This window comes from Ammospiza nelsoni, chromosome 1 (assembly GCF_027579445.1).
Source record: "Ammospiza nelsoni isolate bAmmNel1 chromosome 1, bAmmNel1.pri, whole genome shotgun sequence".
Taxonomy (NCBI): Eukaryota; Metazoa; Chordata; class Aves; order Passeriformes; family Passerellidae; genus Ammospiza; species Ammospiza nelsoni.
The window spans coordinates 127,607,044-127,634,513 of NC_080633.1; the positions used below are offsets into that span (position 1 = coordinate 127,607,044).

Genomic DNA, 27,470 nt, shown 5'->3' on the forward strand with positions numbered 1-27,470 from the left:
GAAGATCCTAAGACAGAACTGAAGAACTGAAGGTAGAGCACATGACAATGAACAAAGAGATTCAGACATTCAGCTTCTGTGAGATATATATCTATACAGATACATAAAATACAAAAAACCAAAAAAGATCATTGTTGAAAGACTAGAGCATAAAATCATTGAGTCTTAATTTCACAACCTTTCTTGGAAAAGTGTGCCCATATGTCATAGTGGTAAGTGTCAGAAACCAAGCAGGATTAAAAACAGATTAAGTAGTACAATATTAAATCATTATACTATCTCCTATAACACATATAGATTCCAAATTATATTACAGCCTCCCAGGTTCATTGAAAGTTTAGATTTAAGTTAAATCTAAACTGGCAGAGAATACAGCAAGCAGAACTATTTATGCAGCTTAAGATTACATTTTTCAAGAACCATATTCAATGCAGTAAGGAGATATTTCAGTGGAAGTAATTTTGATTATGTCATATGTGCATAAGCTAGGAATAAGCCAAAAAGTGTTTAAATATTCTTCTTCCCAGAAGTTGTTCCAAAATTAGTGTTTCTGAAAATTAGACCTCACCAAAAGTATATTTTATGAAGAAAATTAATTAGTTCCACATTTTAATAGAAAATGATTTTTTAAAAAAATCCCCACAGATGTTAATGTGCTTAGGGTGATACGACAGATGTTGCATTTTTCACAACTATGTCTTCCCTTTCCCAGTGTATGTTGAGGATGGTTCAGATTTTCAGCCAACTGTAAAATCAAATGAATTTAATTTATAAAATTAAGTGGCTTAGAAAATGATCAAGAAAGAAAAATATCATCCGCACAGTTACAAAATTTATAAATGTTAACATTCAACAAGATAATTCTTTGAACCAGAGTAATTACTAGTCAGTAATTGTTATGATTAAATGTTATCAGAAGCTTCCTTGTGGGACCCATTTAATCATGTTTGATGTGATTCTCAGTTATGCTGCATGTTCTATCCCTGATTTCTTCTGACAAAAAGATGTCTGGTCTTCATCTGAAGATGAAAACCTGCTTGGTTTCGAGCTTTGGTTTGCTTGTTTTTTAGCTTGCAGAAAGATTCTTCTACATTCATAGCACACTTTTATTTACTGAAATTTGATGTAAACCCAAGCTCAACCTTCATGAGGACAAGTGTCATTAGTATATTGGAAATCAACCAGACAAGAAATCTCAGTATCACTCAATTGAGGCTGAATCAAACAGTGTTTAGGCGTTGTGTGAGGAGAATGCAGCTGTGGTTTCACTGGTCACAGTGGAATTGCATCTATTGAATTATGCCTTATAGCCAGACAGTAAACATATGATATGCCAAAGATTCAGACATTCAAGGAATCAAGGATTTAAGGAGAAGTATCATTTATGTGTTTGGAACATTTGGTTTGGAAAAAACAGTCCAATGTTTCAGTTCAGAAATGAACACACATTCCCTGCAAGTCATTGTTTGTTTCTCTGTCAGGAACAGAATTTGGGAAACCACACTACTATGATTGAGGGTTGAGATACAAAAAATATCTGAGCAAGAAGTCAAAATGAGGAGTTGCAATATTACAGAAACTTATGAAAATTCAAAAACAAGTACAGAATAATTGTGCAAGTATCATGCTAATATTTACTTTTATTAACATGCAACTGAAAAACTAACAGGCTTATTTTCTTGTTGCTTTAAGGCTAGAAATCTGGGTACGTTGAATTTAAATAAAAAAGGAAATGTTTTTACAGCCAGTTTTTCTTATAAGTGTTTGTTTGACTACATATGGATTTGGTGGATTAATTTTCTGCTTCCTCTTAGATTTGAAACCCAAAAATACATTTCATAAGCAATGTATTTCATAACCAGTATATTTCATAACCAATGATTTTGTGAAAGCCCCATATACCACATATCCCAAGATGCCTTTCTATGAGTCCAATTTTTGCAGCAGTCACTTAAAAGTTTCACTTCAGCTTGCAAGGTTGTTTTCATAATTTTATTGAAGTTATCCATATGATCCTGTATCATCTTACTGTAGGTAATCAAGTAAGGTTGTTTCAAAAGTGGTACAGATTAGAGTTTTAGCATTTGTGCATTATTCATTTCCTTTATGTGCCATCCATGTTCATTTTCCTTGATTCCCAGTAATCATATACCAACAGAAATTTTGCAAGGATTGTTGTTCTCTACTCATTGGATTTGTAATACATGAAGGTTGAATCATTGTAAATTAACCATTTTATCAATTTTCCCTCATTTACAAATAACCTATAGAATATATTTTTAAATAAATGCAATATTGGCTTTTTCAATACATGAATAAAATAACTTTTCTCAGTGATAAAGTTTTTCCTAACCCCTTTCTACTTCTTCAAATCTCAAAGAAATTCTAAGGAATTCTATATATTTCTATTTCTTCCAGCTTATTCGACTAAGGCTGTTTGTGTATTAATAAATTATAATTCACATAAAATGTCATTTTTCTATCTCACTCCCTGAGGCAGTTTGTCACTGTGGGGAGGTATGACATACTCTCAGATAGAAAAATAAAGAAAGAATTAAACTTCCATTGGTTGGGTCGTGGTGTAGCATTATACTTATACTTATTCATGTTTGCAAAGCAAGACAACACAAAACCACTCTTACAAAATAACACTGGACATTGTTCTTCTGTATTTCCAAATGATGTGCACTCTATGGTAGGAGGACAGTCTATGGTTACTTTAGTTTGTAGTCTTGTTGCAAGGCACTGTATGAAAATGTCTTCTGGGAATCATACCAATTATTAAAATATAGCTCTTACTGGGACCAGCATTATTTGATCAAAGTAAAAGAAAAAACTCTTATTTTATTTGTAAGCCATCTGCCACAAACACTTATCATTACATAGACCCTAAGTTACCATTTTAATAGTTCTATTAGTGTTTTGGTGGTTTCTATGAAGGTTATTCAAAAGATATTGTCCAGAAAAGGCTAGATACTCTTACTATATAATCCTCTGGAATGTTTATTAACCAATAACACTGAATCTTCTGACAGTTTTATTTCTGAGAATGTTACAACATTCTTATGCATCCCACCAGTAATTCAGCATTACCCATAACTCCTGTGCAATGTAATGAGTCTTACTGAAAGCAGATGCAGCCAAATTAATAACAAGGACATCAATTTACTGTGGAAACCCATATAGTTGGAGATGTGGGATGAGGGGAAAAGAATGCAGAATATAATTCTGTTTCACTTTTGAAAAAAAAGTAGCTGAAATAAGTAGATACAGTAATTTAAGGACTTGTTTAATTCAGAGTGTCTGGAGGAATTGAATTTAACTTAGTTATAGGATGAAGGAATTCTAGAAAATTACTTAAACCCCTAAATGTTCTTTAATTTGCTTCTGTGAATAGGTTTCCATGTGTCAAATCTTTGGTGAGGCCACCCTGCAAGGATCTTTTAATCACCTAGTAAATAGATGCTATTGCTCTTAACTAACCACAAAGAAAGCTCAGTTCATGTGGTTAGTACAAGGCCTCCAGAGAAGGCAAGGCTTCAGATGAAATTCCATGCTTGGTCATAATGAACCTGCTAAATTGTTAGCTTCCTGCAATAAAAATAATAGGTGAAATCTTGGCCTATGGAAGCCAGTGGGAATTTTGGCATTGATTTTAGCAGGGCCAGTATTGCAACCAATAAATCTACAGAGCAAACTAAAAGAAGTAGGCAAAGGGAGGAAGGAAGGGGAATTAATGTAACAAAACCCCTATATTATTTCAGTTTTTGTTCAACCCCCCTTTGCCTGAGTGAATAGCTCTTGATACTCCAGAGATGTGCTCACAGAAACTATTGTGGTGGTATTCTGAACAACAAATATTTACAAAAGCATTTAATGAGTAATTCTGAAACAGGAAAGTCAGCTTTGTTGTTATAAGGAGTCAGTCTTAGATTAAATTTAAGGCTGTTTTATGGGTGAGTAATGGAGGGCAATTGCCAAAGACTGAATACCATGGGGACAGTGTTAGACTGGATTAATTAAAAGTATGAGTTATACAATATGCCTCAATCTGTGGTTGTGTTTTTGCTACACAAATCTGCTGTAACTCCACACAGATGCAGTCACAATCACAATCCTCTCTGTAATGTGACTAAAGTAACAGGCAAAGAAATTTACTTAAAAATATTCATTTTTTAATATTTATTTCCCTATCTGTGGGCATTTTATTTATATGTGAAAATATCTAATTTCTGATTTCTGATGTGTAATAAATTCTGTTTCCATTTTTGCAGCAGTTTTCAGCGGCATCCATTGCACATATGCACCACATTCCTCATGTACAGAAAGGCAGTTTCAGAAAGCTCCAGGCCAGCAAATACACTGTACAGCTACAATACAGACATGCTATACTCCTGTCGGCAAACAAAATACATTGGATGTAAGGAAATGTGTGTGTTGGTAACCTGTCATGAGCAGTACCATGACTGGAGAACTCCATGTTTCATTAGGAAGCGAAATTCATCAGAGGAATTGAACTTCTTGTTCAGATGTTCCAGAATCAGTCTCCATATTCTGGACCTGAATATGGAAAAGGACAATCACCCAGTTTATGGGGTTCATTCACAAGGACTATTTGCAATCAAGAGATAGTTTGGGGAAAAAACTAAAGATCCATAAGACATCCACTTTAGTTTTGACCATGATAGTTATTGTTTCTTCATACTGGGATAAACAAACAAATAAAACATCAACAACTGTCTTATGCAGAAAATATTTTACACTGTGGCAGTGTCCTATTTCTGTAATAATGTTCATAAAACTAGTAGGTGCACATAAATGATCAAACTTGTAATAAATATATTGTGAGCTCAACTGAAGTGAGTCATTAGAATATCTAACAGTAATGGCCCCAAGGCACAGATATACCTACAGAAAAATTGAAAGCAGCCATTCTTAGTAATGACACTCTATATCTGACCACCACTCCTTTTTGCAGTATTTAAATCAACTCTATCTGGTTCTTACTATTTAGTTGTGCAACTTACCTGTCACCGTGACTAACTACTAACTAAGGACTAAATCTTCACTGGGTTTAAACCAGCTGGACTCCAACTGGTTATTTCAGTGGAAGGTATTGAAAACTCTGTTCTGGGCCACCTATCTTTATGTTAAAGCTTTATGGAGGACATCAAGACAGAACAATGCTTCTATAAGTAAGGAAAAAAATCTCATCATACTGTAGACTAGCCCTGGATTTATGGCCTGCTGTGGCAGGGCAAGGACATTGTCAGCTAGAAGGGAATGATTCTGCTTACACAAACTAAAACAAACTGCAACAAAAAGCACCCCTCTCTGGGATACTTAATTTATTTAGAGGATTCTTGTGCAGATTCTGTCCAAGAATTTGTCAAGTAAAACCAAATATCAAGACCAAAAAAGCAAAGGAACAAATCAGCTTTCTATGCTTTTTGGCCAACAAGTTTTCTTTTATTGGCATGACAGTGTCACCATTCCTTTACAAATTTTTGATCTCAATTAAATTAAGCTGTGTTTATTGCTAAGTTTCTAAAATACCATTTGGGGAATTAAACTGAATAAAAAAAATCATATTCCTGAATGACAGATGTAAATGAGGGGATGTAGGATACGATAGGATCCCTTCCATGGAAGACTCACATGTAAGTTATGATGTACAAATAGGGTTTTATGTTTTTTCCTCTGGTGTGCTTTGCTCTTTTAGGGTTTCATTTTGAAGCTGCTATCTCCATGACAAATGTTCACTGCAACCTTGACACAGACCATGACACTTGGAAAAATCTTGAGACTCCAGCTGAAAGGGGAAAGATAGTCACATCCCTACCCCAATAGTCATATGGTCAACTGAGACTTGAGATCCCCCCTGAAAATATTAAAATTTCTGCTTTTGACAAGAATGCCAGCTATGTACCCTTTATGACACTAGAATGCCTAAACAGGTAAAAATACTACAGCTACAACTTTTTTCTGTTTTACAGCTTGAGAACTACATTGTGGAAAACATGAAATCAGAGATGGTGCAGCTGCAGCAGAATGCTGTGCAGAACCACACTGCTACCATGCTCGAGATAGGGACCAGCCTCCTCAGCCAGACAGCAGAGCAGACAAGAAAACTCACAGATGTTGAAACCCAGGTATGTTCCCAGCATGGTTTTCAAAAAGCTGTTAATTGCAGAGAACATTTCCCAAACCCTTTCCTTTCTAATGCACTACCACACAAAACATTTCAACACAGGGGTCCAGGAAACACACTTTGTTTCTTGGTAAGAACAGTACTGATGATTGACCCTTGTTATGTGTCCTTCTTTTGGTTTCATTTGGTTAGTATATTCAGCTCTGTGTGTGCAACAAAGGTAGGACTGCCCAGGAAACTAGATCAGTATTTGACTTTCAATTAACAGCTCCCTATTGTCAATGATATAAGTGTCAGGCTAAATAATGAGTAACAGGATCAATCACAGCTTTTGATCTTCATTGTTGTATATCAATCATTTCCCAATATTTCAAGCTCTGTAGGACAACAAAAATGGACAATTCAGATTGCTCTGTGAATGTCAACGATTTCAAACAAAAATAAGGCACTGAGCTGTCAACACCACAAAAGAGAGAATGCAGGGGAAAGCTAAAGTAGGAGCTCTATTTACAAAATAGCAGATGCAACACTTTGACTTCATTCCCAGTACTCTTGCACTTTTCTGGTTTAAGCATGCTTTGTAGGAATGCATGTCTGAGGCACATCTCTTGTTTTTTCTATTGAAATGAAGCTTGTTTGGCAGTCACCTTGCTTCTTTCTGCTGATCTGCTACTATCCTACAGTTTTAGAGTGCCAGAATATCAGCTGGTACATATCAGTACAGTTTGATTGAGTTCATCTGCACCAGCTGAGCAGCTGAGGTTAAAAAAGGATTTAGAAACAATTTTTGACAAATCATAAAATCTGAATGAAATTATTATGTTATGCTGCTAAAACTAAATATCCAGGACAACATAAACATTAATGTTTTTAATTTATCCTTAAGGTGCTAAATCAAACATCCAGACTTGAAATTCAGCTACTGGAAAATTCCCTGTCAACATACAAGCTAGAAAAACAGCTGCTACAACAGACACATGAAATCCTGAAAATTCATGAGAAAAATAGGTAAGAGTGAGTAATTGGTCTCTTTCTCTGTTCATAACAAAGTGGTCTGTGTATACTTTGTTTTAAGCAGCTGATGAAAGGAGCAAATATGGTAAATGGACAGCATAGGTAATATTTATGAACTCACTAAAACACCTGGGGTGTGAACTTACACTATATTATGTCCTGTGTGATAAATGTAAACTGATTTTTATCACTTTTCATATTAACTGTAAATTTACATCTTCCTCTGTTTCATGACAACTTAGTCATATGACTACAGTTCCAGCAACCTAAAAGCATAGGCATTAAGAACATTTTCAAGTAGAAAAATATTAAATTATGAGATTTTTAACTACCTTAAAGTGCATCAGAAACAGAAAATCTTCATTAGTTCATCTTTCTAGTTTTAATGGATTCAAAGATATGGCATGTAGAAGGATCTCTCTCCTTTTGTACTCTATAGCATACTTGTAGCCATGCTCCATTTTAAGAAGTCAATGGTAAACATTCGGTATTTATGTTTAAGCTGATGAAAAAACTATTTACCAACACAACATTTTAAGCAGTAAATAGAGAGCTGGGAAGTCACTCCAGTGTTCTCTTTCTGTGACACAGAGATTCAGCACCTGAAGTCACTGGTCTTAGCAGTTCAGTATGCCAGAGAGTGTGCTGGTGAGCTGACCTTGTCTGGGATGCCAGACGCCCACCCAGACACTCTCTCACTCCCCCTCATCATCAGAACAGGGAGAAAATATGATGAAAAACTCATGGTTGAGATAAAGACAGGGAGATCACTCATCAGTTACTGTCATGGGCAAAACAGCCTTATTTACTACCAATTAATAACAGTGTAGTATGGTGAGAAACAGAAACAAACCCAAAAAGACCTTTCACCTCTTCCTCCCCTTCTTCCCAGGGTCAGCTTCACTCCTGATTCTTCTATATGCCCCCTGAGCAGCACAAGGGGGTGAGAAATTGGGGTTGTAGACAGTAGACAAAGCACAACGCTTTCCCTTGCCTTCTTCCTCAAGTTTTTTCCCTTCTCCAGCATGGTTCTTTCCCACAGGCTCGTGTACTTCAGGATAAAAATGCTCCACATGGACTCTGCACAGGTGTCATCTTCCTTCTGGACATATCTGCTCCACTATAGGGTCCTCCAAGGGAAATATCTGCTCCACCATGGCCTCTCCCACAGGCTGCAGGGCTGTGTCTGCTCCAGTGCCTCCTTCCTTCCCCTTCTCTGACCTTGGTGTCTGCAGCATTGCTTCTCTCCCTTGTTCCCTCACTCCTCGCTCTGTACAGCTGACTGGAACCAGCTGTGCCCAGCTGTGCCCAGCACAGGGCAGCTCTGGCCCTTCCTCACAGCAGCTGCACCTGGGCACTGGCACCCAGGACAGCGGGAAAAGCTGCTCCCCTTCCTGACTGCTCCTTGAAACGCTCAGTACTGCTGCCTCTGTGGTGGGCAGGTGTGAGCAGGGAGGACAGGGAGCGCTCTGACTCACAGAATCACAGAATCACAGAATTTTCAAGACTGGAAGAGACCTATAAGATCATCTAGTCCAGCCGATGTTCTAACTGTTCAGCTAGATCATGGCAGCAAGTGCCACATCCAGTCTTTTTTTAAATTCTTCAAGGGATGATGCCTCTACCACCTCACTGGGTAAATGATTCCAGTTTCTGACCACTCTTTCTGTGAAGTATTTCCTTCTTACTTCTAACTTACATCTAGCTTGACGCAACTTGAGACTGTGTCCTCTTGTTCTATCCGTTGTCGCCCGGAGAAAGAGGCCGACCCCCAGCTCACTACAGCCACCCTTCAGGGAGTTGTAGAGAGTGATGAGGTCACCCCTTAGTCTCCTTTTCTCCAGGCTGAACAACCCCAGCTCCCTCAGTCGCTCTTCATATGGCTTGTGTTCCAAGCCCCTTATTAGTTTCGTTGCTCTCCTCTGGACACGCTCAAGTAACTCAACGTCCCTCCTAAAGTGAGGGGCCCAGAACTGGATACAGTACTCCAAGTGAGGACTCCTCAGCCTCACTCTTCTGGAAGGAACAACTGTGAAGTCTGACTAGGACTAAGGTTTTATTTCCTCTCTCTACCTTTGATATTAAAATGAGGCAAACAGCTTTTAAGATGAGGCAGAGACTGAAGCATGTCATACAAGCTGTTGAGGACTGTTTTAACTGAGATCAGTCAGTCTTCCAAAGAGAGCAGTGTGACCCCATGCTGCTGGACAGGAATTGGCAGCTGAGGCAGAAAAACCTTGCCCAGGGCAATGCATAAGGCAAACTAGCATAGTGGGCAAGAGGCTACAGGGTAAAGAAGGCAAAATACAGGTAGTGATGAAAAATAGAAAATATTGTTTTTAAGAAATGTGCTTGTAAAATGTGTCTAGTTGCAAATCTGGTTGAATAATACATCATTACTGCTACTGATTATGAAAACCAATTTAATGCATTTAACCTAAAAACTGTTTGCAACCAATAATTCCAGCAAATGTTATTCTGAAGAAATTGAATTACACTAAAAACTCTTAAACTCCAGAGATGTCCCTTAACCAAATAGAAATGTGAATAAATTAGTGTGGGATTAACTTTGTCTTCAGCAATCTCACAAATAGGTAATTCACCCAAACTGCTTGTGTGTGCTCTCCCTGTAATCCACAGACAGATTGGCAGAGGGCAGTTCATTCTACATATTTTACAAATTTATTTCAAAATGGACTTAATTCAAGCACTAGTTAAGTATATAAGTACTTGCACTTTTATCTGCTGCAATATGATTAGCAACAAAATTTTGTTGGCTGCTTAAGAGACTGTGTCTTGTATATTTGGGATGTATTTATTTACCTTAGGAATGAATGAGAGTAAAAAGCCTTCATGGCAGTAAACAAATAAGGCCTACTTGAACTGACCTTTGACTTGGCTGACATTATGATTAAATGGATTTTGAAAAGTCAGAAGAAAAGGAGGGCTATTTTTAAAAGCACGTTTTTTGTTGTTTTTCTCAGAGGTGTCGGTATTTGTGGATAGATGAAAAAGCACACAGAATTTTATCTTGTAGCAAAGCAAGGACCTGGCATGCATTGTGTGAGTCCTTTTAAAGTCTCCTTGGGACTGATAAAATTAGGCAGAAGGCAGTGTTATAATTACACTAAAATATGGATCATCCACTCTTGTACCATCATCATCTCTTCACAGAGAACCGTGTAGTCTTGGCCTTGCAGGTTCTAAATTTGAAATCAGTTATGTGTGTGTCAAGTTGACTGTGGGACAAATCTTACTGACCTCAGAAGACACAAGGCTTCTGGACATGCCAACAATTTTAGCTTGCTTAAATTTAAACAATATTTGCAGATTACTCATCAGGCTGTGTTTAGTAGCTATTTGCAGTTAGGTACTCATAATCCCTCTGCATATCACTTACACACCAATAAATGGAGACAAATCCCTTCTTCCACATTATGTAGGTGGACTGTAAGCTATTTTGGAAAGGATCTTTCTTTTGCAATAGGTTTTGCAGCACAGTGGGAACTAGTGGAGGAGCTATTGTCTTTGCAGAAACAATCAAAAGAGATAGTGTACTTTGATAGTGTAATTCTCACTCTGTGCTAAAATTTCCTCTGTATAAAATAAGAATTAAGATATTAATCACATTCAGACAACTGAATTTTGGATTAAAATAATGCAAAATCTCATCGTAACAGTAACTGACCGTTGATGTACTATAGTAACTTGGATATTATCCTTAAATAAAATTAACACTGTGTGTCATCAAGGGAGCAGTGCATGTTCTTTAGACTAGAAATATGTCTATTCTTGGCCTTTCTCTTTACTGCCTGTCTTTGCTCAGAAGAAAGGCCAAATTTTTTTTATTCCACTGAAATGGAAGATATTCTATGGCATAAGTAGAGTCACATTTGCCTTAGAATCATGTGTCTATTGAGTGTTCTCATGCCATAAATAATTTGGTTTTGTGGGTTCCCACCCACTATAATGTAAACGGTGGTTTCTTCCATTGCCATTTTTTTCCCCACAAGAGCTTTCTAAATGCTATTTTGATTTATTCTTGAAAGATTTCCCTTCTTAAGTGCCTTATGAACCCCTTTTTTTTTCTCCCCAGAGTGTACCAGCTGCATTTAATTTATAGTGTGCCATTTGTTACAATAAGCAAGTGTAAGAAAACTTTCTATTTGCTAAAATGAAACAAATGAGGAAAAATATAATGGAATTCTGAATCTTCCATCAAGAAGATCATGGAAGTGAAATTTAAACATAAAATCTTGCTTGAATTTGCAGAAAATAGTACCGGATTAACACGTTCATTACAAGAATGCTATGCTAAAAAAAAACAAGGATTCAAGAATGGTTCTGGAATGTGTTTGACTGTGTGAAAGATGAGGAAACACAATATGTCTGTCAAGTTTTATTTGAAGGTTGTACATATACTACAAAGATAAATCCCAATTTTACACTTCACTTGTGTGAATTATCTTGTCATTGATATAAAAAGTAGGCTTACTGGTGCTAAGTGATTTGTTACTTTACTGGCCCCGAGAAGTAGGACACATATTTTCATAATTCCTTAAACTGATCAGACAGTATCAGACTCCCAAGGTTGTATGAGTGGTCAGCACCTAAAAAGATAGCAAAAATTTCACCTAAAAGGAAGTACAAAGAAGCTGTTTCAGGCTTTATTTGGTAAAATAATGTTCTTGCACTCAAAAGTAAGCACTGAAATCCTCTACCCACTTGTCTTCCCATACATATATAATAAAATAAACCTACTTATGTATGGCCAAAACCAATTTTTTCTAGTGTGACATTACTTGTTTTTAATTATTGAATACCTCAGCAAAGTGTATGTTTTATCTGTATATTTAATAAATAATAATTTTTAAAATATTATTTTAATGCAAAGGATGTCCATCTCCAAGGTCTAGTCTATATCCTGTTCTCACAAATCTAAACTGAGGATTCTGAAAACAAAGATTAAAAAAAAAATCTCTTAAACTTCTGTTGTCTGGAATGGATTAGTGATTAAACTACCTTATAAGGCAGATTGTCTAAACCATATTTTCCTTCTCCCTTGGACAGCTGCCAGAGTGTTTCCTACATGTTCTACTTCATCACCTTTCAAAATGACAACAGCTTTCACTGGAAGTCATTCTTTGCCTTCTGTATGGGTATTCTACCCTCTCCAGCATTAGTAGAGTTTTTTTTTCTGAATCAGCTGGACATAGCACTGTTGCACTGAGGCATTGCACCGAGTCATTCCACAGGCTGACAAAGTCATGATATCATCCATTGAAAATAGATTCCTAGCCCCACCAAAACCACTACATTAGACATCAAGACATAGCTAACCCTCAGAAATATTAAATTTGTCTGGGTTTGGGGTCTGCGTGTGTGTTTGTGTGTGTGTTAAATTAATATTCTCCTAAATAATGCTTCTTTAAAAATTTGAAAAAATATCTTTACCAAGCACTCAGCAAAATTATTTCTTAATGGTTTTTGTCTGTCAGAGTTTGTCTGATGTTACAAAAAAAAAAGCAACAGAGTGGTCTTGCCACATTTAAAGAAACCCTAAATACCTTTTAAATTGCTTTCAATCAGTTTCAAGATTTTTTGAACTTCCAAGCACTTTTTTTTAAATTTAAATTATCTATAATAAATATAAATATAACAATACAAATGAACAATTCTGGCCATATTGTTGTCAAAAGCCATAAGAGCAACTTTTCTCACGCTATTGAAGGATTTCTTCCTTTTGGAACAGTCCAGTTCAGAAATCCCCAATCTGTGTGAAGACTTTGCTTTTGTTCATTTGGAGATTTGACCAAAGTTTTCTCATTGTTTCATAGTAAAACAAAAATGAATGTTTTGGACTTCTCCCAGAAATACAGGGAGTTGTCCTATCCTCCGGAATTACTTTTATCTGATATAGATTTATGGATATAGAAAGCCAATTGCATAAATATATATGCATTCCTGAAGTTAGCATAGTTTTGCAATTTATAATTACGGGACTTTTAATCTACATAGAAAACAAAGGAAGCAAGTGCTATGACACTTCCATCTTTCTACCACATGTTGACACACCACTCAGAAATATTAGTTTGTATTATTATTAAAGCCATAAAACATCTGTTTCCTGTCTGGCTGCGTAGATGCCAAACTGTGGAGCTCTAAACATTGTCAGCTTCTCTTTTCTTGCTTGACATGGCCAGTGCTGCCACAAATAATATTGTCATCCCCCTGGATTCATTTGCTATGGTTTTAGGAAGGCCACAGTGGGAAACAAATAATGCAGTGCATAAATTTTGGCTGTCAAAGGCTCTTTCTTTGACATGAAATGATTCAGATATGGAAATTATTTAGTTGTGGACATGCAGATAGGATACTGTGGAATTAATGAAATACATTTTAGTGTACTGCATGGATAGGATAAAGGGAACTTTTTTGTCTTTACTTACTATTTAACCAAAAATCTGTATTCTATCTTCCTGAATGACATTGTCTTGCATTGAAAATACACAATATTTGGGAGACTGTAAGATGTCAGACAGGGATGTGGCCCCACCTAGTACCCATTCCATTACAGACTGGCACCAGGCCACCTTTCTCCTATCCCAAGTGCATTGATGTAATTAGTCTATCAAAAAAGGTAAGATCTAGTCACAACCAGGGCTTCAATAATTTTTGTGAAAAATTATCAGTGAATAGAATTATTCTGTGGATGGAACTGACAAATTTCAAAAGGAGGTGTTTTTCTTTGACAATATTTTATGACTAGAACCAAATCTATCTGAAGATTTTCAAGCACTTCTGCCAAACTAAACTACATCTCACTTTCTGCATAAGAAAGTTCAAAGGCTACCACATACACATTCTCAAAAAATCCATGTGAATCTAGACCATGGTATGAATCTAAACATGATGTTTAATGTTAGTGTTCAAGTGATGAAAAATCAGCCACAGCTCTGATAAGGTGCTAAAATAATTTATATTCTTTGGCTTCAAAATCCATATTTTTTTCAGGGTGTAACCTTCTACCATCTTATTTCAGTCCACTAAATCTTGTTATTTTGTTTCTAATTAATGAGCCTTTTAAAATGAGATATATTCTCCTTTGTGTTTGGGACCCTACAAAAATGTATTTTCCCTCACATCTTTACTTTTTTGCTCCCTTTACTCAGATGCTTCTGATTTTCACGGAACTAGACATATTGATATTTCAAAGTATGTTTTCTTCAGGATCTTTGTAAATTCCACATTTATAATATTTCAGAAAAAAAATGCTGCTTAAAAAATTTATCTCATTCTAGCTTGCACAGCAAATTTTGGTGCCTGAATTTAATCTTTGCATTGTTATCATCTCCAACAGCTCATATTAAGGCTCCACGACATAAAGTAGAAGTAACTCCATATGGATTTTATTACATTCCTCTGTTAGGTTAAATGACCTAAAATTATGCAGGCATTTTGCCACTGATCTATTATCCAGAAGTAAAAACAAAGGTAGAGGGAGAGTGCAAATAAATAAAACCTAAGACTGACTTGAGCAGGAAGCAGTTTGTTGGCAAGTTTTTAACCACCACTTACTTTTTGGGCATGAGAAACACAACCTTTGGTGGATACAACAGAAACCCCAAAGAGAAAGTAGCAGCGAGATTGAATTAATTTCTTTATCTAATACTAATACATTCTTTCTGTTAAATTCCCACCACAGCATCAAAGCACTGGCTTGGAAATGCTTCTTGTTTGTGGCTGGCAGATGTTAGCTATCCTTTAAGTCTACAACAGCGCTATTTTTCCAGATGTAATCTGATATGCCTTTGATCTTGGTAAATTGAACACTTCCAGCACAGGACAGAAAGGGCAACATAAAAAGAATATTAATCCAGAAAAAGTGGGGTTTCTCTACATGTTCAAAATTCTTTATAAAAATTGATGTCAGCAAATCACATAGCATGATGCCCAACAGTTTTCTGCCTGAAGAGCCTTTTGTGGAACAACCAAACATGGCTGGGGAGTGTTAGTGGGATATGAGTGTAGACTCAAGGAAAAAGGGAATCCTACATTAAAATGCTAGTTGCTGATTTACCTTTTGGGAAATCAGTACTATTCTTAATGTGAAAGCAGGTACTGCTCATCTGATGGGAAATTCTTATCCCAGCTTTACAGACCATGTTAAAAAGTATACATTTATTATGGGTTCCACACACCTTGATGGTCCTCCATAATTTATAAGGCTTCTTTTCCTCCCAGGGACAAGACCCTTCATAAATTCTTCTGCAGTTTGCCCTGATTTTTTTGTCTCATCATCCATTTGTGTTACCAACCATGTCCTCTTCAACACCCTGCTCTTCTCTCTCCTCTGCCTACCTCAGGCTCTTCTGCTTTAGCTTTTACATTCAAATGTTGTACTGGCCCTATGCTTGTGCATATTTGTAAATCAGAGTAATACCTTAATACCTATATATGCAGTTCCATGCCCTTTACACACTACAACATGCAAACATCTCAGCCTTAGAGATCACTTATGGTTGACTCAGTGGGCTGAATTACTAGATGTGACATATTTTAGAATTACTGATTTAGGTAGTGAATTATACACGGAAAAAAAATGTTCAGGTTTCTGTATTATTAACTGTGATGGCATGAAATAATATTTACTAATTTTTTTATTTCATTTTAGTTTACTTGAGCACAGAATTCTAGAAATGGAAGAAAGGCACAAAGAAGAGCTGGCCACTTTGAAGGAGGAGAAAGAGAACCTGCAAAGCTTAGTCACACGACAAAGTTCCATAATCCAGGAACTGGAGAAGCAGTTAAACAAGGCAACAAGCAATAACAGTGTCCTGCAGAAACAGCAGCTTGAATTGATGGATACAGTTCACACCCTGATCACCCTCTGCTCCAAGGAAGGAGGTAAGAAAGTAGCATTATAAAGTACATTATAAAGTATATTAGAAGTACTAGGAAATATCTTGTGAATTGAGACGTCAGTTTTTGGAAAATCAAAACTTATTCATCTTATTACAAGAAAGAAAAAGACATTATAATTGACGAGAAAAGAGCTGATGAGAACCCACAAATCAGATAAAGTTCAGACAATGCTGAGGCTGATTCTTGTACCAAAAGCCATATTTGATTTTTCAAATTTATTATCATTGAGATTTTATATCTTGACCATAGCAGATATAGGCCATAATTACATTGTCTTTGTACTAACAATAATGATATGTTCCTCTGAATATCTGTCTCCTTCTGCTGGAAGTGAGCCAACCAGCTATGGATCTTGACAGTACCTCATCTACTCTTGACTACCTTTTCAGTCAATGGAGAGAACAGGCTACTAACTAAAGGAAAGTAATTCAGAGGTTTTTGCATGTGTATGGTTTATAATATTAATTATTTTGGTTATAGGCTCTTATGGTGCTATAGGTAGACATCCAAGAGATTAATCTCTTCTATTGAATTAGATTTTATTTATAATAAGGGATCATTTTTCTTTCTTCTGTCTTGCTGTGTTTTTTTTTGTTTCTGGGTGCTCCAAATGAAAAAGGTAGAAATAACATTGAAAGAAGGGCTTGGCAAAGACTCTGTAGGACAATTTTCCTCAAGTATGTATTTCTTAGTAAACAGTTTTTTTACAGAAACAGAGACAGAAAGTCAGATAGAATTTCAATTTTCAAATGCCAAGGACACTGCAGAACATCTTAAGAAAGAAATTCCTTTCACCTGAAGTGGTCGAGGGAGGGGTGGAAGCCACTGTGCAAAATGGAAATGGTACACTTGGAAGAATATATTATTATCTATGGAAAAAAGCAAAGTTATACATAAATGACAAAATAAAAATCCTTTTGAGAAAGGCACAAGATAAACATTGAGAAACTGTAGACATGTGTAGTCTTTTAGCAATTGTGGAAGCATGGATCAAGGAGCTCTCTGAGAGGTATCAGGATCTGAAAAGCCCAGCATAATAGATTGTTGTCATTCTAGAGCTCTAAGTGCCACAAACTAACAAAAAAAAAAAAGGCAAAATACTAAAATTAAACCAGCAACAACTACCTCAAACAACTTGTCACCTGCATCGTTATTCAGTGCTTTCTCTAAGAAACAGAAGACATACTAGATCAATCAAACTATTCAGCTCAAGGCAATGTGGGTTTTCTCTCTGCTATATATTCCCATGCAACTTGTGTGGCTTAAACATAAGCTGCTACAGTCATGAGGATTACATCTCTTACTTTGGAAGTGTTGCATGCTTGGGCCAGTGTAGATAGACTACTTTAAAAAAAAATGTTTTCCTCCTCTCATGTTCATTCTAAATGTTCCCTTCTGCTCATTCTGTTATATAGTTCCCTAGCATTTGGAATTAAATAACATGTTTCATAGAAGGCTGTTCTCATATCAGTAGAGAAACATTGTGATGCAATGCAAATCCTTTATTATGTTTTATGGCCTTTTGGCAAAGAAACCTGGCAAAGCTGTGTCCAGAGTGTTCTAATAAAGCTCAGGAGTATTTTAAAATCAATATCAAAATGAAAGATATATTATTGTCATACAGAGATATATAGCAAGTTCTTTAAAGCTTAAAAAGATTTTCTAACAGTCTTGAATATGATTCAAAGAAAAAAAAACCAACAAACAAACCAACATTTTTCCTAAACTAAGTTTCCTCAGCTGCTTCTTAGAAAAACTTTGAATGAGGAATACAGAAGAGGATGTTTCAAATTGGGCTCCTGGGTACAAATTCAGGTGCCTGAAAACCTGCGTTTTCAACAGTCTTTTTAACTTCTGAGGAACTGTGGAAGTAAATGATGCTTAGCACAGGTAAATTCCTAAATATAACTTCAATAGCCTAACTAAGCCCTTGATTTTGAACTCCATTGCCTTTTGTGTATTATCATGTTCAGAATTTTCTTTGGATGCCTTTGTTCTTTGAGGAGAATAATTTAACAAGAAAAGCTCAAGTGAAGAAATGTTTCTTATTGTCTGATTAAGTCTACCTGACCAGTGTTTTTGGTAGGTACATTCACAGCTGAAGAAGTAGCCAGATAGCTTAAGATAAAATAATATTTTCCTGGAGCACAAGACCACTCTAATGAAGACTAAGTACTGAAGGTTGTGCCAAAAATTAATGCCAACTTCAGTCTATGAAAACACATGTTTAAGGTGGAAATGTATGCACATTGGCAAATGCAAATTTAGAATAGCACTGGAGCTACTCTAAATTTACACCCAAATATGAAGTTTGGGTAGTCTTACACAAATCTTGATATGTGTACTAAAGATCAAAACAAAAAATGCTCTGTGAGAACTGGTGTTTCCTGGGAAATGGAGAATAACAAAGAGTGATACATAAATCAGTGACACCTCTTCTGTCTTATACTTCGGTAAATCTCAGTCATCTAATTTCATACGGGATGTAGCAAAATTGGAAATGGTCCAGAAAAGAATAGGACAATGAAAAAATTAGAGTCCTGGAACAATTTTAATATGAGGAGAGAGAGCTGTAAGGTACAGATCTATTAGGTGGGAAAGAAGATATGTGGAATGCTGTTATGGAAATGCTCAAAATAATTAATGATAGGGAGAAAAGGAACAGCCAGTAACACTGGGAAGTATTTTCCATTTATAAAAGAGAGGACTTAAGTAACTTAGGTAAAAGTTATTAGATATCATAGATATTGATTTTTTTTTTATTATTAGAAAGCTGCAGAGGTAGAAAAGGATGGGTCCTATTAAGAACTTTGGGTCTTTAATAGGGACACTCATCTTTGACAGAAAGCACAACTTAAGTGAGGCATCAAGTCTGGAAAGCCAGACTGTCAAAGGTGAGGAACTTTATGAACAAAAGGAGTCGAGAGAAATTTCAATGTCTAAATCCTGTGGTATTTTGAGAATGGATTTAAGTATCTCCGTCAGATTTTCTTAAATTAATAATGTAAGCCTTTATATTTTATCTTATATTTATGCCATGTTATTTTAAAAATTGTCTGTCTATGTATCTATATATTTATCTATCTATCTATCTATCTATCTATCTATCTATCTATCTAATCCATCCATCCCTCCATCCCTCCATTCCTCCATCCATCCATGCGTAAATTCTCTCCCAATATAAAGTCACAGATAGAAAAATTATTTTCTTTTTCTTGTAAGTCATAGTATTGAGGATTTTTCCATTTGTGAAAGTGAAAAATGGAATATAGCTAAATATATAAATATAATTAAACCAATAAATTTGAAACAAATCTGGTGATAATCACTGTTTTTTTATTACAGAACATGAGATACATTTACTCCGGTAGTGACATAATCATATCAGAAAAATTATTTTTAGATTAATTTTAAATAAATTGGGACACTATCTAAAATTTTCCTGTTAGGAGCCTATGAATAATATAGCTGGGTAGTCTAGAGATACAGGGCTGAACAGAAACTGTTTTTGTTCAGTAAAACAGTCTAAGGAGCTAACAAAGCCCCGAGAACTGGATGAAAACCCTAAGAAATCTGCTTTGGCGCTTCCACTGTGCCTAGGCATATAATAGGAGAGTTTCTGAGGCATATAAAGGCAAATGAGAAAGAGAAAAAAATAAACAAAACCAAACAGACCAAATCAACCAAAAAAAAACTTCAAAAAACCAAGTGAAAAGGTAAAAGCAACACAAATTAATTTTTCTTTTAAATATAGGAGGACCTAAATAGAAAATCCAGTTCCCATTTTCAGTGTCAGTTTTGGTACAGACCAGTTTTGGGATGAGGGCCACCTGCAAAACTTGGAATTGTTGCGAGTTCAGTTTCCAAAATGCCACCCACCTCTCTCCCAGTGTGAGTGATTCTAGAGTTTCAGTTGCATGTAATCCTTCAAGCAGACACTCTAACAGGTCACAGAGCCTGCAGAGAGTCAAATAAATGCAGGGTACCATGGGGACTCACATGTCTCTATTTTGGCCTGTGTCTGTGGCTAAACAAACTTGTCACATTGTCTGAGTATGTTGGTATATTTTAGGCAGGGGCTAAAACCTTGGCAACATCTGCCAGTAAATTTCTACGAAAGAATTTCTAAAATAGAATCACCTTCAGACACTAGCCTTCAAAGGAAATGGTTTTTCACTATGCTGAATATTAAAATAACTATTTAAAGATGAAGTAATCTCAAAATTAAAATGTAGATAAATGCACGAAACTTTTTCCCGACAAAAGATGAGGAAATAAAAACATATAGAAGTGAAGACCTGAGTGATCACAGAGATATTGCATGATTATCTCCGAGACTGCAAAAGTGCTTCACCTGTAGAAAATAACAAATACAGATCAAATTATAGATGGATAGAAATAAAATTATTCTCAGAAAAGGTAATAAAAGGTTTTGTGCTTATTGTTTTCTTTAAACTGGTCTTTTCTCATACTACTTAGAGTATTATTTTTCTTGAATATTATTTATAAAGCACATTCCTATCACTGTCAAACACATCTGTAACACATAAATAGTATTGTGAAGTACTTTCTAAATTGCCACATGAGAAAAATTATTTATGGAGAAGATATGTAGTGCTAAAGTAGACAGTCACATGAATACTACTCAAAAAACTCCTCAACCCCAAAACAAGATATATACCACAAATTATGTTAAGCCATAGCTAATACAGTCAAAGATGTGTATGCAAGTTCAAACCAATCACTTTAGAAAGGATATTGGTCCACTCGGAAATTATGGTTCAAGCCAATGTCACAAAAGGTGCCCAATCAAAAATACGTTGTCTTTGATTCCAGTATAAGAAAATTTATTGAATTTCTATTGTATTAAAAATAATTTGCATAACTTTTGGTAACTGCCTAGGTAGTCCTACCCACAGGATAAAGGAATGTAAAATTCAGTGGGAAAGCATATTTAACCATAAATTTAACTTTGTTGTCCTACTGGTTTTTTTCTTTGGCTGTTTTCCAGACTCTATGATAATATACCTTGTTAAAATATTTGGCCTAAACTTACTTATCCCAGAAAACTAATGGAACAGAAGAGGAGCTTTTATCATGAATGTCTGATTTTGTGGCCTCTTAGTAAAAGAGAAATGAAGAATTATCTTCCTCTTGAATGCTGACAAGATGCTAAGCTTAATTCTCAAAATCATGCATGTATAAGCTAAGAATTTACCTCCCCAGAAGTACCTATTGACTTCATAAAGTAAATAACATGGTTAGTGGGTCTGGCACTTCAGAAAAGGTACAAGTCTCCTAGTTTATGGATAGGAAAAAAAATACGTCCAAAAATTCTTTTGAAGGGAATTCATGCTTTTTAAAGCATAGCAATTAATTTATTTTAAAAAATTAAACAACAGTCAATCTATTCCACTTCTTATTCCAAAGTTGATGTGATGTAAAAATTTACTTCAAAGTGAAAAGAGTGAGAATAGACTGAGAACTTCCAAGAAATGACCTGAAGGTTACAGGCTCAGAGGAAACTCCATTGACAGAAGCAGAATTGCCTCAGCAGTGATGCTGGCCTTCGTCATTAGACAGACTTCAAAGACACCTTTTATAATACAGGCTAGTATTTAAAAAAAAAAGAAAAACAATTAAAAAAAAACAAACAAAACCAAACCAAAAACCAAAAAAACCAACCAGAACCACAAAAATCCAAAACCAAACCAAATAAAAAATCCTGGTAGGAACACAGGGCAGAAAAAGAGAACAGTAGTTTTAAATATTAGTATTTTGACTGTGTTCGATAACACAAATTTTCTATATTATATTGATTCAGCCATAAATTGGAATACAATAATGAGGGTATTTAAATCCACTAGATTTTAGCAGTGTAGAAGAGCAAGGTTTTATAATACATGTGTTGATCTTGATCATTTTACTTCTGTTCATGGAAAGAATAATATTGGTACTCATCTGAGACATATTTTGAAGTGACAGCTTAGTTTTCTGTACCATTTCTCTATAAACATTTCATTCCTTAAGCCCATGCCTCCTCTTGGTACTTCATCATTGACATTATTAAAGTTTTTGCAACATGATGAGACATAAGTGGTGAGGCAGAAACTTAGAGTGTGTCACTTCAATTACTTCATTCGTTTTCTTTCAAAACATAGAAGAATCTTTTGTTTCAGGTGCACAGAAGGTTCTTATCAGCTTTGTCTGAAAGCTGTAGGTTTGAGGTGGATCAGGGCTGTGCTTGAAACATCATTTAAGAAATGTATTCATGTATAAATTGACAGATTTTTTTTTACACCAGAAATTGAATTTTAGTTAATGATGTGTTCTAATATACTGTGGTGTAAGAACAAAGCATGATGCTTTTGATATACTAATTAATTTTAAAATATTTCTTTTTAATAATTAATTAAAAACCTTAGACTTGTAAAAGTTAGAATGCCTGCACCAAAGCTTTAAACAAAATGCAGTTTAATGCACTGAAATCATCTGGTGTTCCATACACTTTTTAACTTTCCCAAAGATGTCAATGCAGATAATTTCAGCTAAGGTTCAAGATTATGGAAAAAATCAATTTTCTCAGTTTCTCTCTACTTCCTCCATCTTTAGAGATTTTATGAGCATGAGGTTTTCATTTTTATTAAGATATTCTAAAGCGAAACAGAAATACTTTTCATTTAAAAAGACATCAGAAGATCACTATCAGAAAATGTTTGCCGGCGTTTCACAAAGCTCACTATTACAAAGATGCATTCCAATGAGTGATCTGCCCCTATTTATATTTTCAAAGCTGGAGAAAAACTGAATCTTTCTTTTGCACTCAGTGTCAGGGAAGAGGGGTCCCCTTACCCTTACTGCGGCTGGATCCTCTTGAGCAAATGGTCCGGAAAGCGCTGCAGGGCTGCAGTCAGAGGCTGCTCTGACTTTGTGCTGTCATGGAGATGTTCCGCTGAACACACGCATCAGCACCAGCCTTTGTGCTTCTGTTCAGGTGCTATACAATTCCTGCTTTTGTTGAAGACTCTCTTTGTTGGTATGCAATTTTCAGAGATGCTCAGAAAGTCCTATTGGGCAGTTTTTGGGGTCATTCTTATCTGACTCAACATTTTCAGAGTTTGGGTCTGGACTTCTTTTAGATCAATGAAGTAACTTCTGTCCAAGTGAGTTTTTCCATGATGAGGTGACTTACAACTACAAGTACCCTTTTTCACCATATTATCTGTTAAAAGGTAGTAGCAATGTTAAGAGTTTATATTTAGAGTTGATGTTAGTGTTGTTTATTTATTTATACAATCACTACCTGTGTTGGTTTTTTCTAAAACAACAACAACAAAAAACCCCAAATAATCATGTTTTGAAAATAAAAATAAAATATTTTCATACCTTGCTTAAGCAAAAATACCTTAATTTCAAAGTTATGCTTTATAAAAAAGTACAAAAAATTACAACAGGTAGTAGCAACTTTGGCTGTAATTTAATAGAGATTCAGTTCTGAAATAAGTAAATTTGAATGTGCAGCATTTGAAATTACTGTCAGTGGAAAAATATTTAAATTCTTCAAAACAGAATTGTGGATTCTCATCTTTTATCCCTATTAACTTGCTGATGATCACGGCAGATCAATATTTATTTGTACTGAAAACTTTAAACTGGAAGTGTATATAAATTCTTGATTGCTGATATTAAAATCAATTACCCACCCTCATTCCTACAGTATAGGTCAGTGCCTCTTCACTCAGTTTTGTGCAACTGGCATTATTCACTCACACCAAAGATATTACAGAGAATATCAGAATATATAAACCAACTAACAACATTGTCAGTGTCACCCAAATGGCTTGTTAGTAAAAAATTTCTTTGTATGCATACCATTGCTCAGATGGAAACATCAAATGCACATTAGGGTATCTGTGTGGAAAAATATAAATCAATTAAAGAAATATGGGCACTAGAAGTTAAACAATGCCAGCAACTTAATCTCGTTGTACAGTTAGTGAAAGACTTATTTAGTTCTCCTCTCTGTGAATAGCTAGTTACTCACAAAATTGCTGTCTCAAGCAGAAACTCTTAAGGAACTATATTGCAGCTGGATAATTAAGTGTCTTTATCTCTTTGTAAGTGGGCCATAAGGCATTCTATTGCAGCTCACTAATGAGGACCATTTTATGGTATTCTTAAGTGATTTCTTTCAAATGCACAGTGATTTGAAGTATTATTGTTCTTGCCAGTCACTAAGGCTGGATTTATTGGGAAACAAACTTGATAACTGTAGATAATTTATTAGGTATTAAATAATTATGCCCTGGAGAGGGTGAAAGCTCTCTACGTTAATGTCGTTTTCCATGACCAAGTTAATTCCTGCAGCCCTACAGGAGGGAAATTCTGCTTTAAATGATTTATTTAATAAGTAGTTGGATAGCTTGAGTGCTCTTGCAATGCAGTTGTTTGCCTTTCTTACTGCAGACTCTTAGAGGCTTTGTGGGAGGGCAAAGTAATGTTCTATTAGCTGCTAAAACATTTCTATAAATGTTAACCCGAGACATCTAATTGAGTACACCTTTTCCCTTTCCTCCCCATGTTAAAAGTATTGATCTCAAAATCTATGTAATGAACCTTAGTGCTCCTAACAAATGTGATACTGGACTGATGCCTAGGCTGTTAGAATCATTGTAGCCCTGCTAATTGCATTTCAGCATGGCCTGGTAGTTACTCTGGATTGTACTTAAGAAAGGTTCACACACCACTTTGGGCCTCCCACATGCAGTGAGGATGATGAATGTGGCCATTGAGGTCTAGAGTTTGAGAGCAAAGGCACTATTTTTGCTTTTGTCATTTTTCCTTGGAAACAAAATCCTTCCACTTCTCCATCAAGTCCGGTGACTGTAGGGTCATGGGGTGAACCAAGATCATTGAGCTGCTACAGCAGAATAAACAACTAGTATAACCAACAAACAAAACAACCAAACAACCAAGCAACCAAACAAAATCCCTAACCTTGCCTCCCCCTTTTGCCCCCACAACAAATCCAAATGCTTTCTGCAAGATCTCCCATCTCCCATTTGTTCTGTGGCTATGGAACCAGTCCAGAGCCAACAGATATAGCCAGACCAGCACTGCTCCTGTAAGTGACATTCTGTGACTGCACCACATTTGGGGTAAGGACTAAAGTGCTCCCTTAGACATCCAAAATGTGCATGTGTATTATACACATGCTTATATTGTTACAGAGTCTGAACATTTTAATGAAGGCCAGCATTCAGCACCATTCAGCAAATGAATGTGCCTAAGAAAGAAATTCTAGATTTTTATTTTCTTTTACCTTCTAAAATACCCATATGAACTGAAGGTAAGCTCCCAATTGAAGGTAAGCTCCCAATTAAAAGTGACAAACCCCTCCTGCATCTTAAATGAAAGATGCAGGAGGTGTTTGTTACTCATCAGTTAATGGCCTAAATGTAAATATTATTTTTTAAATTGCTACAGAGGAATAGACATGAAATCAAGAAAAAAAATTGTACCACATAATCTATGGTATGTTCAAATACTGCATAAAATATTGGAACACACATTGCACACAAAAAAATCTAGAAAGACAGATGACTGAGTAAGTGAAATACCATTAACTAAACCTATGAGAGATACCTGAGGCGGTGCAAAAGATAATAGAAAGATTGCAGTAGAAATTGTAGGTGGCTTGTAGAGCATGGGTGCAGACTTACACTTTCAGCTAAGAATGCAGGGTCACCAGCTGGAACACTCTTGTTAAAAGATACCAAAGGGAAATTGTCCTTCCCGCGGTATGTGTATGGAGTTCCTTGGGATGCTGAATGATGAAAATTAACATGGCTTCAAAAATGTTAACTGGAGAAATTAATGGAAGAGATCTCTTTCAAAACCTAAGATATTTAATCTGGTGGAGGAAGAACTTATACTGTAAATTCCTGGGTATGCTCTCCTGCGCTTATGCTGCTATCCAATCCTCTGCTTTGAACATCTGTTCATATTGAAAACTTTTTTTCAGACCAGGTGTTAGCCAAGCTCTTGCAAAACCCTAGGGCCCTCCTGAGGAGAAAAGTCCTAAAGGAAAAGAAAATTAAAAGAAAATAAGTAATTACGAGTGTATAAGAAGAAAAAAACCTGAGGATGATGGCTGAAAGTAGTGCGGAAGCCCCATGACTTCCAGGGCCCTGATGCTGTTGATGGGAGATGGAGAGGCTGGAGCAGCAAAGTAACCTGGGATATCTAGCCTTATAACTTCATTTGGGAATAGTGGGCGCCTTGATAAAACATTTTTATACACCAGAATCTGCAAATTTATAATCTATAAACATGATTATGGAGCAATATTTCCCAGAACAAAAATATTTTATTCCAGTATGTCAAAATGAACTTCCCTAGTTGCCAATGGCCTGCTCTTTTTGTCATATTCAGAGCAATGTTGCAAAGAAATATTAGTTTTCAAAGCATTTTGGTGAATACATATTTTGTTGAAAGCAAAGTACCTGTCCAAACTCTAGTCCTAAACTTCCTTTCACCTCCCTAGTAAACAAACATGAGTACACAATCATACACAATGACGTATCTGAGAAGATTGCTGGACTCCAAGACATACAGAAGCAGCTTTCATACTAATATCCCCCCATTTTGTTTTGTTTTTTTTTAAGATTTTCAGACTTTATGGGGATGAATATAAAACATAGAATTAATAAAGTAGGAAATAAAGTTGACATTGGAGAAAGTTTAGAATCAGGTGGTGATAGTTTGTCTTATAACAATTAGAACTGGGTGGTAACTAAGTATAAATTCACATTTAAAACTTTTAGTTGACCAGCTAGATGTATAAAAAGCTCCTGATATTTTATCAAGAATAAATGCTGCAATACTTTTTTATTACATCTCAATTTTTAATTTTAATTTTAATTTTTAATTTTCTAATTATTTTTCAATGGTTATACTGAGTGACAGTGGTAGCTTTAATAATCCAGAAACATGCTTTGTGGAAGAAAAAAGGATAGAGTGTAATATGTATAGAATGAAAATATCTTTTAAAGTCCATTTTAAGAGGGACCCAATTGTGTTCTTGCATAGCTATCATTTCAGGTCCTTGTAGTTATCTGGAGAGCGTACCTGAGCTGAAATCAGCCTTCAGGTTTGTGCTTTTTCTTCTGGTTTGTGTAGCATTTGCAACACAATGGTGCTGTCACAGGGTTGCCCTATTGCAGGCAACATTGGGTGTCACAGCCAGCTATTAGGTTGCAGTTTAATATTTGTTCTCAAGTGGAGGTTGGTATATGCAAGACAAGGACACTGAAACAGCACTGTCCTCTGGCTGTAAGTCAGCAGAAACTGTAAGTCTTTGGATATTTTTCCTCCTCAA

The 27,470-nt window shown here is 35.8% G+C and overlaps 1 protein-coding gene across 1 annotated transcript in view; it reads left to right on the forward strand.

The window, feature by feature from the left end:
* ANGPT1 (angiopoietin 1) overlaps nt 1–27,470 on the forward strand; it is a 151,529-nt gene that overhangs the window by 61,471 nt on the left and 62,588 nt on the right. The window contains exons 2-4 of the mRNA XM_059486672.1: nt 5,997–6,152; nt 7,038–7,159; nt 15,840–16,072. Coding sequence (XP_059342655.1) covers nt 5,997–6,152; nt 7,038–7,159; nt 15,840–16,072 — 511 coding nt within the window. The remainder of the gene's footprint in view (nt 1–5,996; nt 6,153–7,037; nt 7,160–15,839; nt 16,073–27,470) is intronic.